Source organism: Desmodus rotundus, chromosome 2 (genome assembly GCF_022682495.2).
Source record: "Desmodus rotundus isolate HL8 chromosome 2, HLdesRot8A.1, whole genome shotgun sequence".
Lineage (NCBI taxonomy): Eukaryota > Metazoa > Chordata > Mammalia > Chiroptera > Phyllostomidae > Desmodus > Desmodus rotundus.
Genome location: NC_071388.1, coordinates 22,826,469 through 22,840,923, shown reverse-complemented (window position 1 = coordinate 22,840,923; position 14,455 = coordinate 22,826,469). Strand labels below are relative to the sequence as shown.

At 39.5% G+C, this 14,455-nt stretch overlaps 1 protein-coding gene across 1 annotated transcript in view; it reads right to left on the bottom strand.

Moving 5' to 3' along the window:
* LEKR1 (leucine, glutamate and lysine rich 1) overlaps window positions 1-14,455 on the bottom strand; it is a 150,064-nt gene that overhangs the window by 44,878 nt on the left and 90,731 nt on the right. Inside the window, exons 8-9 of the mRNA XM_053918039.1 lie at window positions 9,360-9,437; window positions 8,815-9,018 (exon numbers count right to left, since the gene is read on the bottom strand). Of these exons, the coding sequence (XP_053774014.1) occupies window positions 8,815-9,018; window positions 9,360-9,437 (282 nt within the window). The remainder of the gene's footprint in view (window positions 1-8,814; window positions 9,019-9,359; window positions 9,438-14,455) is intronic.

The window sequence follows — 14,455 nt, the reverse complement described above, 5'->3', positions numbered from 1 at the left end:
AAAACCTCGCTTATGGCTTTCCTCCAAAGATGTGGCCACTCCTGTCTCCTTGGCGGACTTATCTTCCTCTACTTGTCAATTAACATTTGTGTTCTCAGCACTTTGTTCTGGACCTTTTTTCCCCTCTACTCTTTCTCTAGGTGATCTTATCTACTCTTATGGTTAAAATGCAATACAGATGCTGCCAGCTCCCAAATTTTATCTCCAGCTCATATCTGTTCCCTGCGTAGCTGACTCACGTATCCAACTCTCCACTGACTGTTCTAATTTTATATTTCAGAGACATCCGGAACATAACATGTCTGCAATCTCAAAGACTCACAATACTAAAGTTTATTTTGTTGCTCATTAGGTGTCATCTGCTGCTCTGTTCCCCGTTTTGTTCCAGGATGCAGCCCGAGGAGCAACTCTTACGTGAGAATTATAGCTTCTGCTTAGAATTGATGCATATCATTTCTCTCACATTTCAGTGGCAAGAATAAGTCAAATGGCCAAGTCTGGTGTCAACAAAGTGTGGGTAGCACAGTCCTCTCACTGGGAAGTACACAGTAAGTCAGCTGGCCCTAGGTGGAGTCCATCGCCACTCTGAAATCCCAGTGGAAGCCACTGTGAGGCTTCCTACCCTGGAGGTGGGAAACATTCTTTGCTTAGTCTATGGTTCTTCGCCATGGAAGTGATTTCTCAGTGCAGTTTTTGCCGCAGCTCCCAGTTTTCCTCTCTGATATGTACTTGTCTGCCCTGGTCACATTAGACGAGGGCATTGGAGATCTTGCCCTGTTGGGAAACAGCTTTCTCTACTTCCTTCCTTTCCATAGATGATTTACCAGATACAGCAAAAGGGACTTTGCAGATGAGATTAAGGGTCTTGGGATATGGAAATAAAGTAGCACTTTACCTGATTTTCAAAATTGTCATAGAATGGCTGTGGCTGGCCGTGTGCCTGTTAGAAATGGCCAGACTGCACAGTTCTGGCAATTTCATCTCCTTTATTTCTTAAGCCGGTTCTCCTATTTGAAAAGAGGTCTTTCTGATTAGGAAATTCCAGGGAGCATTTTCAGACAGGTGCCTGTGAGTACATTATGAATTACCTTTACTATAAAATGGATGATACTGAATATTTGAGATGCTCAAATTTCAGTCTCCCTGGAGACAATTGTAATTTTGATTGATACCAACAGAAGTAAAATCCATTCCATACACGTTCCTCCGATGAACCCAGTCCAAAACACCACTGTTCAGTGTACCCCTTTAGAACAAAACTGTGAAAGTTCAGTAGATTAGGGAAGCTAAAATATAAATCGCATTTCAAACAATTTTAGTGAAGTATAATTATTCACTGAATTTCAAAGAATTATGAAGTTCCTTATGAATTTGTGCAAAGTATAAGGTGTTTTGAGTAAACTGTTATAAAAATTATGAACTCGTGTCTGTGATGGTAAGTTTGCTTGATACTTATAACGACAGAAATTAGGATTTTCATATATCTTTGATTCCTGCTGAACCTCTGTTCCTGGCTCCAAAAACTCTTCACTGTGATTCCTTCATGGGACAAGGCAGAGAGAAAAATTATATGTGATATTACAAACACTTAACTGTCCTTGATTAGCATGGATTGTGCACTGAGTGATGCACGCAGAGATGATTATGTGTGTGAAAAAGGATAGTCCCGATTTAAAATAAAGACCACACTCACACAGCATGCTATAGGAGAGCCTGCACATTGCTTAGGAATACAAAACCATCTAAAGGAACTGACCAAGAAAAAACAATCTCGTGTTGAAGGGACCTCTAAAGAATCAACTTTGACTGTAAGGAGACTTTCTGCTAGAAATCTAGAGGAATGATAAGATATAAAACATAATTATTGGAGGCATATTCCTATTTTTCATGTTATAAAAAGCTGAAAATGTACAGCTGTTTTTGAATGTCATGCAGATACTCAATTTCCTCTTTAGAACCAAACCAGTTCTACAGAAATTGCTGCTTTAGATTGATAGGAAACAACACCAATTTAGGTCCTAAATTTGGATTTACTAAGAATCCGATAAAAAAGATTTTCACTAGAATACAGAATTGTAGTCCCAGCCCTGACTTCTGGCAAGTCAGAGCCCCTCTGAGCCTGAGAGAAACACTGGGAGCTCTGGTTTGACTGGGATTCAGTTCATTCCCACCCATACATCCATACGTTCAACAAATATTTATTGAGCACCTACTAGGTAACAGGCACTGTTTTAGTCTCTAGGAATACAGTGGTTTTTTCTTGCCAGTCTCTGGAAATACATTAATGCAACCCCCCCCAACTTTTAGAAGAAATGAAGATTTCTGAAGTGATACGATTCACAAGTGGCAAAGCTGCTCCAGCTCATACCAGCCCAGGACTCTCTGCGGCAGTTATGCTGCCTCTGCTTCTCCTACGTGAGAGGAGGGGTGGCTGCCTGTAGCCTTCTAGCCTGCAATCTCACCAGACAGAGATTTTTCAAAATAATGTTTTGGGGAGTTGGCACATTTGGAAAACTAGGATCAACTCACAATTAAGAGTGTTTATTTTTAAAACTTTAACTTTTAAGTTTTTAGACCCAAAAGAAAATGAGAATCTAATTTCTTATACACGCGCAAAAAATCAAGACTCCCTTAGCTGCAGTTAAAAATGTAACTGCAAACAAATGTCAAACCATAAATTTAAATGACAGCTTTCAATTGTCTTCACATTGTCAGTCAAACTGATGAGTTTGATTTTGCCACAACTTCTGCCTTCATTAAAAGCAGTAAGCCTGTGATATCATAAGAAGTCAGCCGCTTGTTCTGCGAACTATTATGGGTAAGAAATCAGAGACAGAAATAAGTCTTGTGGGGGAGGGGAGCCCAAAGTGGTTTGTTATTCCAGATTGATGTTACTTAGGCCACTTCATTTCACAATCCTTTAAACTAACAGGACAGCATCCAAATCGAAGCATTCCGTGGACTAATCTTTATAACTCTAAGAGTAAGGCAGATATCTTAAATTCAACAGACACTTACTGAATATCTACATCACCAGTACAGGGTATCAAAAGCAGTAAGGTATGATCTTCAAGGGGTTACAGTGTCAGGAAAGATGAGAGGGAGTGGACTAATGCCTTCTGAGCATCTGCAATCTGCCAGGCGCAGTGCTACTATAGATGTGTTGATCTTCACAACAAGACAGCTATTACTAATATGCCCATTTTACAGATAAGGAAGATGAACCGTAAAGTAGTTAAGTTGTCCACACTTGAGACTGGTCAAGTTGAAATTTAAACCTATGTTTGCCTAAATCTAAAGTCCATTTTTAAAAATACTAAGCCATACTACCTCAAGGTAACAGACCCTTAAAACATTGCTCCCAAATCCTTTTCTACATTGTATACTGCTTATTGCTCCTAGCCTTCATGAAAACAACACATGCCTCAATAAACACTAATCTCCTCTTCTTTAGAATGTGTTGTGAAATGTTTATTCTATTTTCATTCTGAAGACATGGCTCCACTTCTGATCTTGCGAAGACATCTGAGAGAAGAAGACAAAACGTACCCTGTGATATTTATATTAACCGCGAATGGGAGGACCCTGAAAGAGTGGAGGGGTGGGGGGTGAAAGAGAGGGGACACAAAGGAGACACTCTGGGTCCTTCTGCTTTATGCAGGGTTGGGGGTCCCCTGAAGACCGTGTTATAACCTGGTTGAGAAAGAGAAGTCACATGAACGGAAGCTGACCAAACAGAGCCTTTTAAGGCAGATGCTGAGGGAATTGTGCAAACTGTAATAGAGAGAACATGGGTTATAAAGGTTAGACACATGGAGCTTGGTTTCTGTCTTTGCCAATTATGTGACCCTGAGCAAGAAATGTAGCCTTGCTTAAGCTATTTCTTTGTGTGGAAAATGACACCTGCTTCACAGGTGAGGGCCACGGCTCTGCTAGCAGTGCTAGTCATTTGGAAATGACTTCCCCTCTGGGTTGGTGAATTAGACAAAGTGTTCCTTGTGGATAGGAGCAGACCTAGGGACTGAGGGCTTAGTAAGGAGTGAGGGAGAATGGCATACTTGTACAAGAAAAACGAGCCCCTTCCTCTGTGGCAAGTAGCGGGAAGAGCAGAGTCCAGGCTTCTTTTCAGCCCCTTGCTCCTCCCCCTGAGTGCCACGCAAAGACACAGGCATGTGCCCCAGGGAGGTGTGAGGACAAGATCCTGTCCACAGAAGTGCTGAGAGGGCTCTCCACACCGTGAAACTTGTGCATCGTGTGTAAGAGGGCCTAAGAGAGAGAAAGGAGAAGAGGCAGGAGAGAAGGAGAGTGGGAGGGAGGAGAGAGAACATGAGGATGCAGGCCTGTTCAATTACGGGGTCATGTCACACATAGGAAAACAGGAAACTCCCTGAACTTCTTGAAATAATTTGCTAGATGCTGTGTATATTTGCTAAGGTGAGGGTTATAGCTTTCAGTTAAAACAAACAAACAACAAAAATAAAGAGAGGAGAGAACCAGGGAATTAAAAAAGAACTTAATGTTATGTGTGTGGGGGAGGGAAGATAAAATCCTTCCCTAAAGCCTGAAAGATACATCTTTGCACTGACAGGGAACAATGAAGACAACTTCATTTAAGATAGCGAAATATCTAGATAGAGAGATATAGCCATATGTTATTTATTTACAAAATAATTTAACATAAGCAACTTGCGCCTAACTTTGGTTTCAACTAAGCTTTTCCTTCAAAAATGCTGTTGACAAATCTTGTTATTGACAAGTAAATCGCAGCAAGTACTTATCTATATTTTCCAGTGGAAATGGCCAAGATGGGGCTAATAAGAGTTCTTGGGAATGCACGGGGCACGAGAGCTGTTATAAACAGCTGAGTGGTCCGGCAGCATGGTTGTGGGCTACATGTCAGTGCATAAAGGACTGTCTCTAAGTGTTCTATGAGGGCAGTCTCCAAGCTCAAACACGCATGTCCTTATAAAATCTACTTGCAACTTGGTTGTAGGGGATTCAGGACATATTTTACCATCCAAATAATTTTCCATAAAAATGGAATTAGGCCCACAGGCCAGCCCACAGAACTCTATTTAATCCACAAAGTGGTATCATGCATTCAAGGTCTGAGCAGGATTCTGGCTCTGGTCGAAGAGCCCTTGTAGCCCAGAAGAATGAGCTCTGAGGACTCTCTTTACAAAGAATTTTGAAAACAGCCACGCTTTTCTCTGGCACTGTCCTCTGTGCCTTGCTGCATTCCTCCTGTCCACAAAGCAGACCCCTTCCTCCGGCCTCAGTGTGTCTGTGATCATGCTGGCCACAGACCTCCTTGGCCCCAGCATCCCCAGTCTCAAAGGACCAACTTCTCTTCCTTCCCCATGGAGCTTCTTCTAATCCAGCTTCCTCAGCTGAGTGTGAGGGAGAAAGCAATGCACCATTAATAGATTTGTACTAATATGTGAATTATTTCCCAGTCACTAACTCCTTTCTGGCTCCAAATTCAGGAAGTTCTGCCAGTATTCCCCCCCACCCCCCCAGGATCAGTTCTGGCTTTTTACATCTTTTTCTCTTTTTCTGAAACTATATAGCTTCTAAGTTGTATATTTTTTTCATTATGGTCCCAATGGAACTTCAGCAAAAGGGCTCTGCTGTTGGGAGGGGTTGGGGAGGAGGGGCAGCATGTAGATGAGGCTGCCTCATCTACATGCTTTCTTTTCAGAAAGGAAGTTTACTGAAGGAAAGAAAGGAAGAGAGAAAAGCCAAATTTATGCATGAACTGTAAGGAATGTCTACTGTCAGGTGATCACAGTGGGGAGGGGCAAAGAACCAAAACAGGGACAGGAAAGGGGCAGGAGAACAGGTTGCCCCTGCAGCCAGAGGAAGATAAAGTTTTAAAGCAACAACGTAGAGAGCAAGCCTCCCTCATTCACACTTGCTAGCCCTCCAGTCACACTGCCATTTCCGAGAACTCACCACGCTGGTTTTTGGCTTGGAAAGCCCTTCCCTTTTCATTTGGAAACTTGTATTTGTCTTCCTTTATGTATCATCTCCGAAGTCACTTTTATGAACACCCTTTCCACCCCTTCTAGCAGTCTCTATCTACAATACCTCTTTACTTATCTAGCACCACAATCTATAATATTCTAGTTAGTTCTCTACTTTTTACTGTTTGTTTCTCCCTTTAGAATGTAAGCCTCATGAGAGCAGGAAGTTTCAGATTCACCGTTGTATCCCCAGGATACCTACACTTGGCATATAGTAAATGCTCAACAAATAATTATTGACTGACTGAAGTACCCAAAGCCAAGTGCTTTGAGTGGATACATTTGCCAAACTCTGAAGATACAACTGAGGACAAGGCAGACAAAATCTGAAAGTGGTAGCCTAGGGCAAAGGAAAACGACCATCTTATGTCTAGGAATAACCCTATGATAATATGGTAAGTTACTGTTCCGCAAGTATATTTTAATTTTTTTTATGTGACAGATGTCTTGTCAGAAACTTAGTGCCACCAAATGACTTAAGTAATATCCACCTGCTTTTGGGTAGACTAAGTACAGAAAGCAAAGAAAGAAAAAGGGCAGGGATGTGAGAGTAAAAAAGGGAAAGAAGAGGAGAATGAGGTAGTTCAGTGATGCCCCGTTCTCTGAAAACTTAAAGAAATTATCCTTCGCATTGAACACATACAATAGAAGGTAAGATTAGAATCATACCAAATTTTTTGAAAAACATGACAAAACATATACACATCTGGGTGAGAATGCTATTTCAAAGCAATCCCTCAAGAAAACTCTGTATTTATTCTAATGATGTTATTAATTCTCAAACACTAATAAAACTGCCTTCTTCAAATTGCAGCCAGAGATAATTTATTAAGCATTAAAAGTAAATCATTTTATTTTATCACTGATCCTAAATGGTATTTCCCAGATCGATTTCCCATTCCCCTCCAGTCTGAGATCGGTCAGTCTGTTCCATGTACCCATGCCTCTGGTTTTATTTTGTTTGTCAGTTTATTTTGTTCACTAGATTCCATATATCAGTGAATCATGCGGTACTTGTCTTTCTCTGACTGGCTTATTTCACTTAGCCTAATACTCCCCAGGTCCATCCATGCAGTTGCAGAGGGTAAGGCTTCCTTCTTTTTTCCTGCCAAGTGGCATTCCACTGTGAAAATGAACCATGGCCGCAGTGTGTGGAAGGGGGGCCAGCTCTTTTCGAGTCTCTGCCCTTCCTACCATTCTCAATGTAGCTGCATCTCTAAATCCTTCTATAGCTGATTGTAATCTTTCTGATTCCAATCCTTCATCATTACGGCCTTCGATTACTAACCCATGTTACCAATATAGGGATGCTCAAGGTTATCGATGCGTGTATTGATGCATTTGTCTCTATTGTGTAATGGGCCAAACGGCAATACTTTTAAATTTTTTGTTTGCAATTATAGTTGTTATCTCAATGTTTCAGCTGCCATTCCTTCATGTTATTAGTAAACCTGGCTTTTGCAAATTTCCTGCTTATAATATTGCTGCTTCTAATATGCTACGTGCTGAGCAACTACATAATTGCAGAATGGCAGACAGAGGTCATGAGGTGGAAGGAAGAGTCATATAACTACAAGGTGTATCATCTTTGCAAAAAGCAGGTTATTGGTATGGCAGAAAAGGAAGAAATGGTGGGTGGTAATCAGCTCTGCAGTTGTTCATCTTATTTAATCAAACCGCAGTTAATGTATATCATCCGGGGATCAACCGGAGACAAGACTTGTCTCCCTGTGAACTAGACAGACGCCCTGCTGGCCTGGACTACAGACAGATATGACCCGGGGCAAAGTGTTAGGAGAAAATTCTGAGACAACAAACCTTATTCTAAGCTACATGGTACTCATTCCTGGGGCCCCACTACCAAACTCTTCCTCAGCAAATAGTTGCCCTTATAAAGAAGTAAAAAAAAAAAGATTATAATTCTTCTAAATCAGAAAGCAGCCAAGTACTCATAAGATGAAATGAAGATAATAAAAATAAGCTAAAAGATAAAAATGATAGGAAGACTGAAAAACCAAGGGCCTAATAGTGCTTTCTGTGCACAGAGAATTCTTCTTGCCCTTAAGGAAATTGTGTTCTTCTAGAATTTAATAATTATATCAATAAATGTAAATGGGATAACATCTCCTGTTAAAGACTCCCAGATTTAATAAAAACCAATAAAACAAACCAAAAATTTGTTTTATATATCCAATAACCATTTAAAGCAAAAGGACTTGGAAAGAATGAGCAAAGACAAGCCAGGCAAATGAAAACAGAAAGATAGAAAGTAGGGTTCAGATGCTAAGTTCAGAGATGGTTAATTTAATGACAAATTAACAGCAAATACATCTAGGATATATCTAGTAAATGTTCTTCTTAGTACCCTTGATACTTCCTCAACACCAGGGGTACCTGTATTATGGCAAATCCTCAGGAAGAGGTGCGACAAACAACAGAGAAAGGAAAAGAGAAACCAGGAAAAGGGAGAAGTGATAGAGAAATATTTTTCTCTATTGGGAAACAACAGACTCCACCAGTTAGTGGCCCGGGCAAAGTTCAGCAAAGTGCCACACATGGCCTTTCTGAGTCTTTTCAATAAAAATTGAACACCAGATGTAATGTGGGTTCCATCTCTATGTTCATTAACTAACTGTACGACTTTAAGCAAGAAATTTAACCAATTTGAGCTTCATTTGATCCTGGGACTTCATTGTTACTAAAATATGTAGGACCTTGACATTTCAAATATATATGGAATGCTGACACAGCATAAGACATTTTGGGGAGAAATTATTCTTGACTGTACCTTTCACGTGTCAGTGTTACAACCTTTTCCTTCGTCTGACTCAGAAGAGTTTTGGTTATCTCCAGTTCATTTTCTGCCAGGTTAAGTCTTCTTTTTATGTCTTCTTCTTGCCTTTCTTTTGCAGTCAGTTCTTCCTGTAAAGTTTTATATATTTGTTGACAAGCCACTAAAGAGTCTTCTTTCTCTTTAAGCAATCTGGTATGCCTAAAAAGGAATATAAAAAATCCATTAATATGCATTAGATACTATATTTCATATTTATCAAAGGTATATTAAAATCCCATTTGAGATAATAGACTATAACTTTAATTTACAAAAATTAAAAATGGTAGAAAATGAATAATTCTGTGATATTAAAATTTTCCCGTATAGGCAGATGCAAAAAATCAATAAATAGCTTCAACATATTATAAACTTCAATTAGGTAATGTATATGTAAATAATACAATACGAAAAACTAAACACATTTAAATAAAATGTTATTGAAAATATGGTTTCAAATTCAATTACTAAAAACTATTCATTCAAAAGTTTGCAATGTATACCTTGATTCAGAAATAATGGATTCAAACTTCAGTTTTCTAAGTTCTCTCTGACAGTCATCAGCTTCATTAGACTTATTCCTAAAACAATACACAAGTGGTTCAAATATTTTATTTCAAAATAGTTAAAGTACAATTGTTTTCCTTTTTTAAAACATGTTTTTTCTTTATTACTTTTCTTATCTTCATATTTTATTTGTGGTCTTATATGCAGATTTCCTTGAAATTACAAATATATAGTCAAAGGATTTTTCTTTGCCAAAAGAAATCTAATCTGTTAGTCTGACTATAGGTGTTTTTCTTTATCATTACTTTATTTAGACAAAAATTCTTGCCATATTCATCTACTTTTATAATGGCCAAGTTAGCTCTTATCAGACTGATCTCCAATCAAATGTAAAGTCTAAACTTTGGGTAACATTTTTGAAAAATAGAAAACCCCCTAAGTGAAGGTATTGGAAAGTGACCAAAAGCAAGCAGATTCTGGAGGGAAGCCAACACTTGGAGTGAGGTGACAGCATGATACCAGGTTTTCGTTTGCTTAATGGTTTTACACTTATCGCAGGCCCCAGGGGGCACCACGCAGGGAAAGCTAAAATTCTGGTAGAAAACTGGTTTCAAACTCACGGTCATTACGGCCTGAAGAGCTAGAGGACAGTGTGTGGGGAAACCACAGCTGCTGTAAAGTAACGGGGAACCCTGAAGAGGTGAGAGCCGGAGAGAGAGAGTCCCACGTACTGCACACCAACTCTGCCCACGTGTCTGGCTGAGCTCAGAACTACAGGAGCACAGGGCAGATCCCAACCAGCCCGGTGATAGTGGGGCTGCTGCCCCAGAGACATATTGTCATTCGAGGCCAAATAGATTATCTGCTTAAAGCAATGCTGCCCGCACCATTATTTGGAGAAATGTAACAGAATCCAGCATCTCCATAACATAAAATTCACAATGTCCAGAATAAGAATTGTTCAACATAGGAAGAAACAGAAAAGCATAACCCATTCTCGAGAAAAAAACAGTGAATAGAGACTGACTCTGAGATGAACCAAATATTGAATAAGCAGCCAAGGATTGTTAAAGGAGCAATTATAATTCTGCTCATAGAATCTAATTAATGAAAAGATTTAAAAATCTTAGTAGGAAAATAGAAACTATTGAAAAGAACCAAATGGAAATTCTAAATCTGAAATAAACATTTGTCCCATAAGTGGGTTTTGAAACAATACTCAAAAGGTGAATGTACGAAGATTAATATTCCAATAAAATATGATAAAATTGTGATATAGAAAATTACATTAAAATACATAATATTATAAATTACTATCAGGAAAACACTCTTGTAACTACCACCCAGGTCAGGAAATAAATTTTGCCAGCTGCCCTAGAAACTTCATGGTCATGCTCCCAACACAGCGAAGTCCCTTCGCCCTAAAAAAGAATTCTCTTGTATTTTATGGTAGTCACTTTGATTTTCTTTGGAGTTTTATGACCCAAGTTTTATCTCCGAACCCTATATTTTAGTCTTCCATTTTTTTGAAGAAAAAAATGCCTTTATAAAATGTGTTTTTCCTTTTTCTCATTTTTGTAAAATGGCTTTATTAAGGTACTGGGTTGTCATACAATGAACTGCATACAATTTGATAGTTTAGAATGAAACCCAACCTAATGAAACCAACGCCAGAATCAAGGAGCACAGGAGATACTTAGAGCACGGATCTTGGTCTGTAATACAGTTCCCCACTCGAGGGAAGCAGGACTGCTCAGAGAGACGGCTCACCCCAAGGGTGGGGCAGAGTAGGTGTATCTGAAACATCTTGTTAGGCCAGAAAGGGAGAAAATGCTTATAAAAGATGATGGGATCATGTTCCAATGTCACATGAGCCAGATTGAAGGGACTCACCAGCTAAGTCTAGGACGACCTGTGTACCAAAATAATTAAGTACAGTAATAAATTATAAAGCATTGAAAAAATAGGAATTCACGAGGCCATACCAATAATACATTTTTTAAAAATGGAAGGAAGGGAGGCTCTTGCTTACACTACATTGCTGAGGGCTGACTAATAAGTGGGGAGGGAGGGCTACAGTGGAAAGGGCAAAAATCACTAATGGTTGCTATAGCTAGGTATAAATTTTGATGAGAAGCAGAGTTTTGGAAAGTGTCTCCAAATAACATATTAGGAAAGAAGGAATCGGGAAAAGATTGGCATGTTGTTAGTAAAGTGAGCAAAGGCTCTGCTCAGGCACATCACAAAGGAAAGAATACAAAGAGCCAAATATGCGGGGATACAATTTTTAGCAATTCAAATAGTAACTTTTTTTCTTTTTTAGTTGTAATACTCAGTATTAGCTAGGAGAGATGGGCATTTCCATTTGCACTGAGTTTGAAAATCAGTATAATCTTATTGGAGGACAGTGAGTCATTATGCATTAAAAACCTTAAAATTAGGCAAGTTTGGTTCTAGCAAAAATCCTAAGAATATAATTGTGTGTGAGTAGAAAGATTTGTCTCTACGAATTTTTTTTAGAGCTTAGCTTCCCTTTTATTTCATTGTTTTCATGGCAGTAGACAATAATGACACAGTTTCCCAAAGCAAATGCACCCCCGATTTTAAAGGATTCATTTTATTTATCTTTATTGTATTTTTTCCATTACCATTTAGTTCCCTCATACCCCTCCACCCCAGCAATCAACAGACTGTTGTCCATGTCCACGAGTCCTTTTTCCTTTTTGCTGCAATTTCTCTACTCCCTAACCACCCCCACCCCCACCACTAGCTATAAAGTATTTTACTTATAAAAGTGAAAAATTTGGAAATTCTAAAGAAACAAAGGATTGGTAAATAAGTTATGGGTTATCCATAGACTGGAAGGCCATATAGCCATTAAATAACAATCAATAAATGTATCATGTAATGACTGGGAAGAGATCACTGCGTAAAGATCATAGATCACACATCACTAAGTAAAGACATTATGATCACAGATCACTAAGTAAAAACATTTAAAAATTACATTATTTAGAAAAATGAACTACAAGGATATATCATAATATAATAACTACAATGTCTTTTTAAATATATTCCTGTATTTTCCAAGTTTTTTATACACTTGCTTTGAAATCAAACGGAAATGTTACTTTAAAAAAATGCTTTGAGATTCAGCAGCTCCACCACTACTTTCAGTTTGTGTTCAGGCTCTTGTACACACTTTTCCAAACCTAGGGGCAAGGACAGTAGAACTCCCTTTAGTGGTTCCTTTAGTAACTACGTGGACAATTAATCTTGGCTGCATTTTTTTTTAAGCCTGCTCCCTCTCTATCATCCCAAGAACTCCCCTAACCACAGCCAACTCCCACCCCTCCTCCAGTTAAGCCACTCTCTACGGTCTACCCTTCACCACTCAATTGTTATCTTCACCTTCATTAGGATGGAAGAAATTGGGAGGAACAGAAAGAATGCCTATGTCTCTTTAAACACTGCATTCCTTCTTTTACTCCCTGCAAATAGTGTTAATCCTTTTTCTTCAACTGCTAAGCCTTCAGAAAGGCCCCTGGTGTTCCTGCCAATCAAAGCAAAAGAAATCTGATGAAATAATTGGATATTTTCCCCTAATTTGAAAGGCAAGGGTCAATACCATTCCACTCCTTTATATGAAACAGCTATTCTTAAACCACCTCCTTGATATTTCTACTTTGCTGTCCAAAGGCATCTCAAATTTAACTGATCAAAAGCATTTTTTATTTCCTTCACTCCCATATCCACTTCCCTTACAGATTTTCTCACTTCAATAAAAGGCACCAATACAGTAATGATACTAAAAGGTAATGCCTTATATATCTAAGCAACCCTCAAAGTAGCCCGTATTTCCTTTTTAAACCTGAGAAAACTGAGACCAGAGAGATAAGTAACGTGCCCAAGGTGGCATGACTACTACTAACGAGTAGCCCTGGGACTTGAAACCCAGCAGCTGGGTCCGGAGCCTAGGCTCTTAGCCACTATACTGCCTCCAGCTCTTTGTCCTGATGCTGAAAAACTCCAAACACAACCCTTTATTCTCTCCTTTCCTTTCCAGTTCCCTTCTTCCACAGTCACATCTACTCCATCAGTAAATCTTGTCAGGTTGGCCCCTGACATAATATTTCTCTTTGTCTCCACACTACAGCCTTAAGCTGAACCAGTCACTCCCCACTTGTATGAATGCACAGCTTCCCACCCAGCCTCCCTGATTGCTCTTGTATTCCCACTGCAGTCCAGGTAGCGGCCATGCTGACTGCTTAAAACACATCCGATCAGTTCACTCTCTCACCAAGATCCTCCGATAGTTTCCCACTGTCCTCTAAATAAACCCAAACTGCTCACTAGGCTCTGGACCTACTGGCATATTAATTTCTTACTGCTGCTGCAACAAATTACCACGAGCTTAGTGGTTTAAAATGATGCACGTGTACTATCTTACAGTTCAGAGGTTAGAAGTCCTAAAACCAGTAGTCACCAGGGCCATGTTCCTTCTGGTGGTTCCAAGGGGGGCGTCTGTTGCCTTGCCTTTCTAGCTTCTAGAGACCACCTATATTCCTTGGCTTGTGGCTCCTTCTCTCAACGAATTACATCACCAACCTCTGCTTCCATCCTCACATCTCCATTTGTGACTTTGACCCTCCTGCTTTCCTCTTATAAGAACCTTTTTCAAATAAACTTTTTGTCCTCATCCAAAGACATGCTAATTGATTTTAGAGAGGGAGGGAGGGAGGGAGAAAAAAAGGGAGAGAAACATCAATTGGTTGCTTTCATACACACCCAGACCAGGGACCAAACCTGCAACCTAGACACGTACCTGACAGAGATCAAACCCACAGCCTTTCAGTTTGCGGGACACACCCAATGGAGCCATTCCAGCCAGGGTTATAAGGACCTTTCTGATTACACTGGGCCAGCCCAACTAATTTAGGATAACCTCCCAATCTCAAAATCCTGAATTTAATCACATCTGCAAAGTCCTCTTTGCATATAAGGTAACGTACTCACAGATGCAGGGATTAGGTGATTAGTGTGTCTTTGGAAGCTGTTAGTGTGTCTGCCACAAGTGGCCTTCTTCATGTTT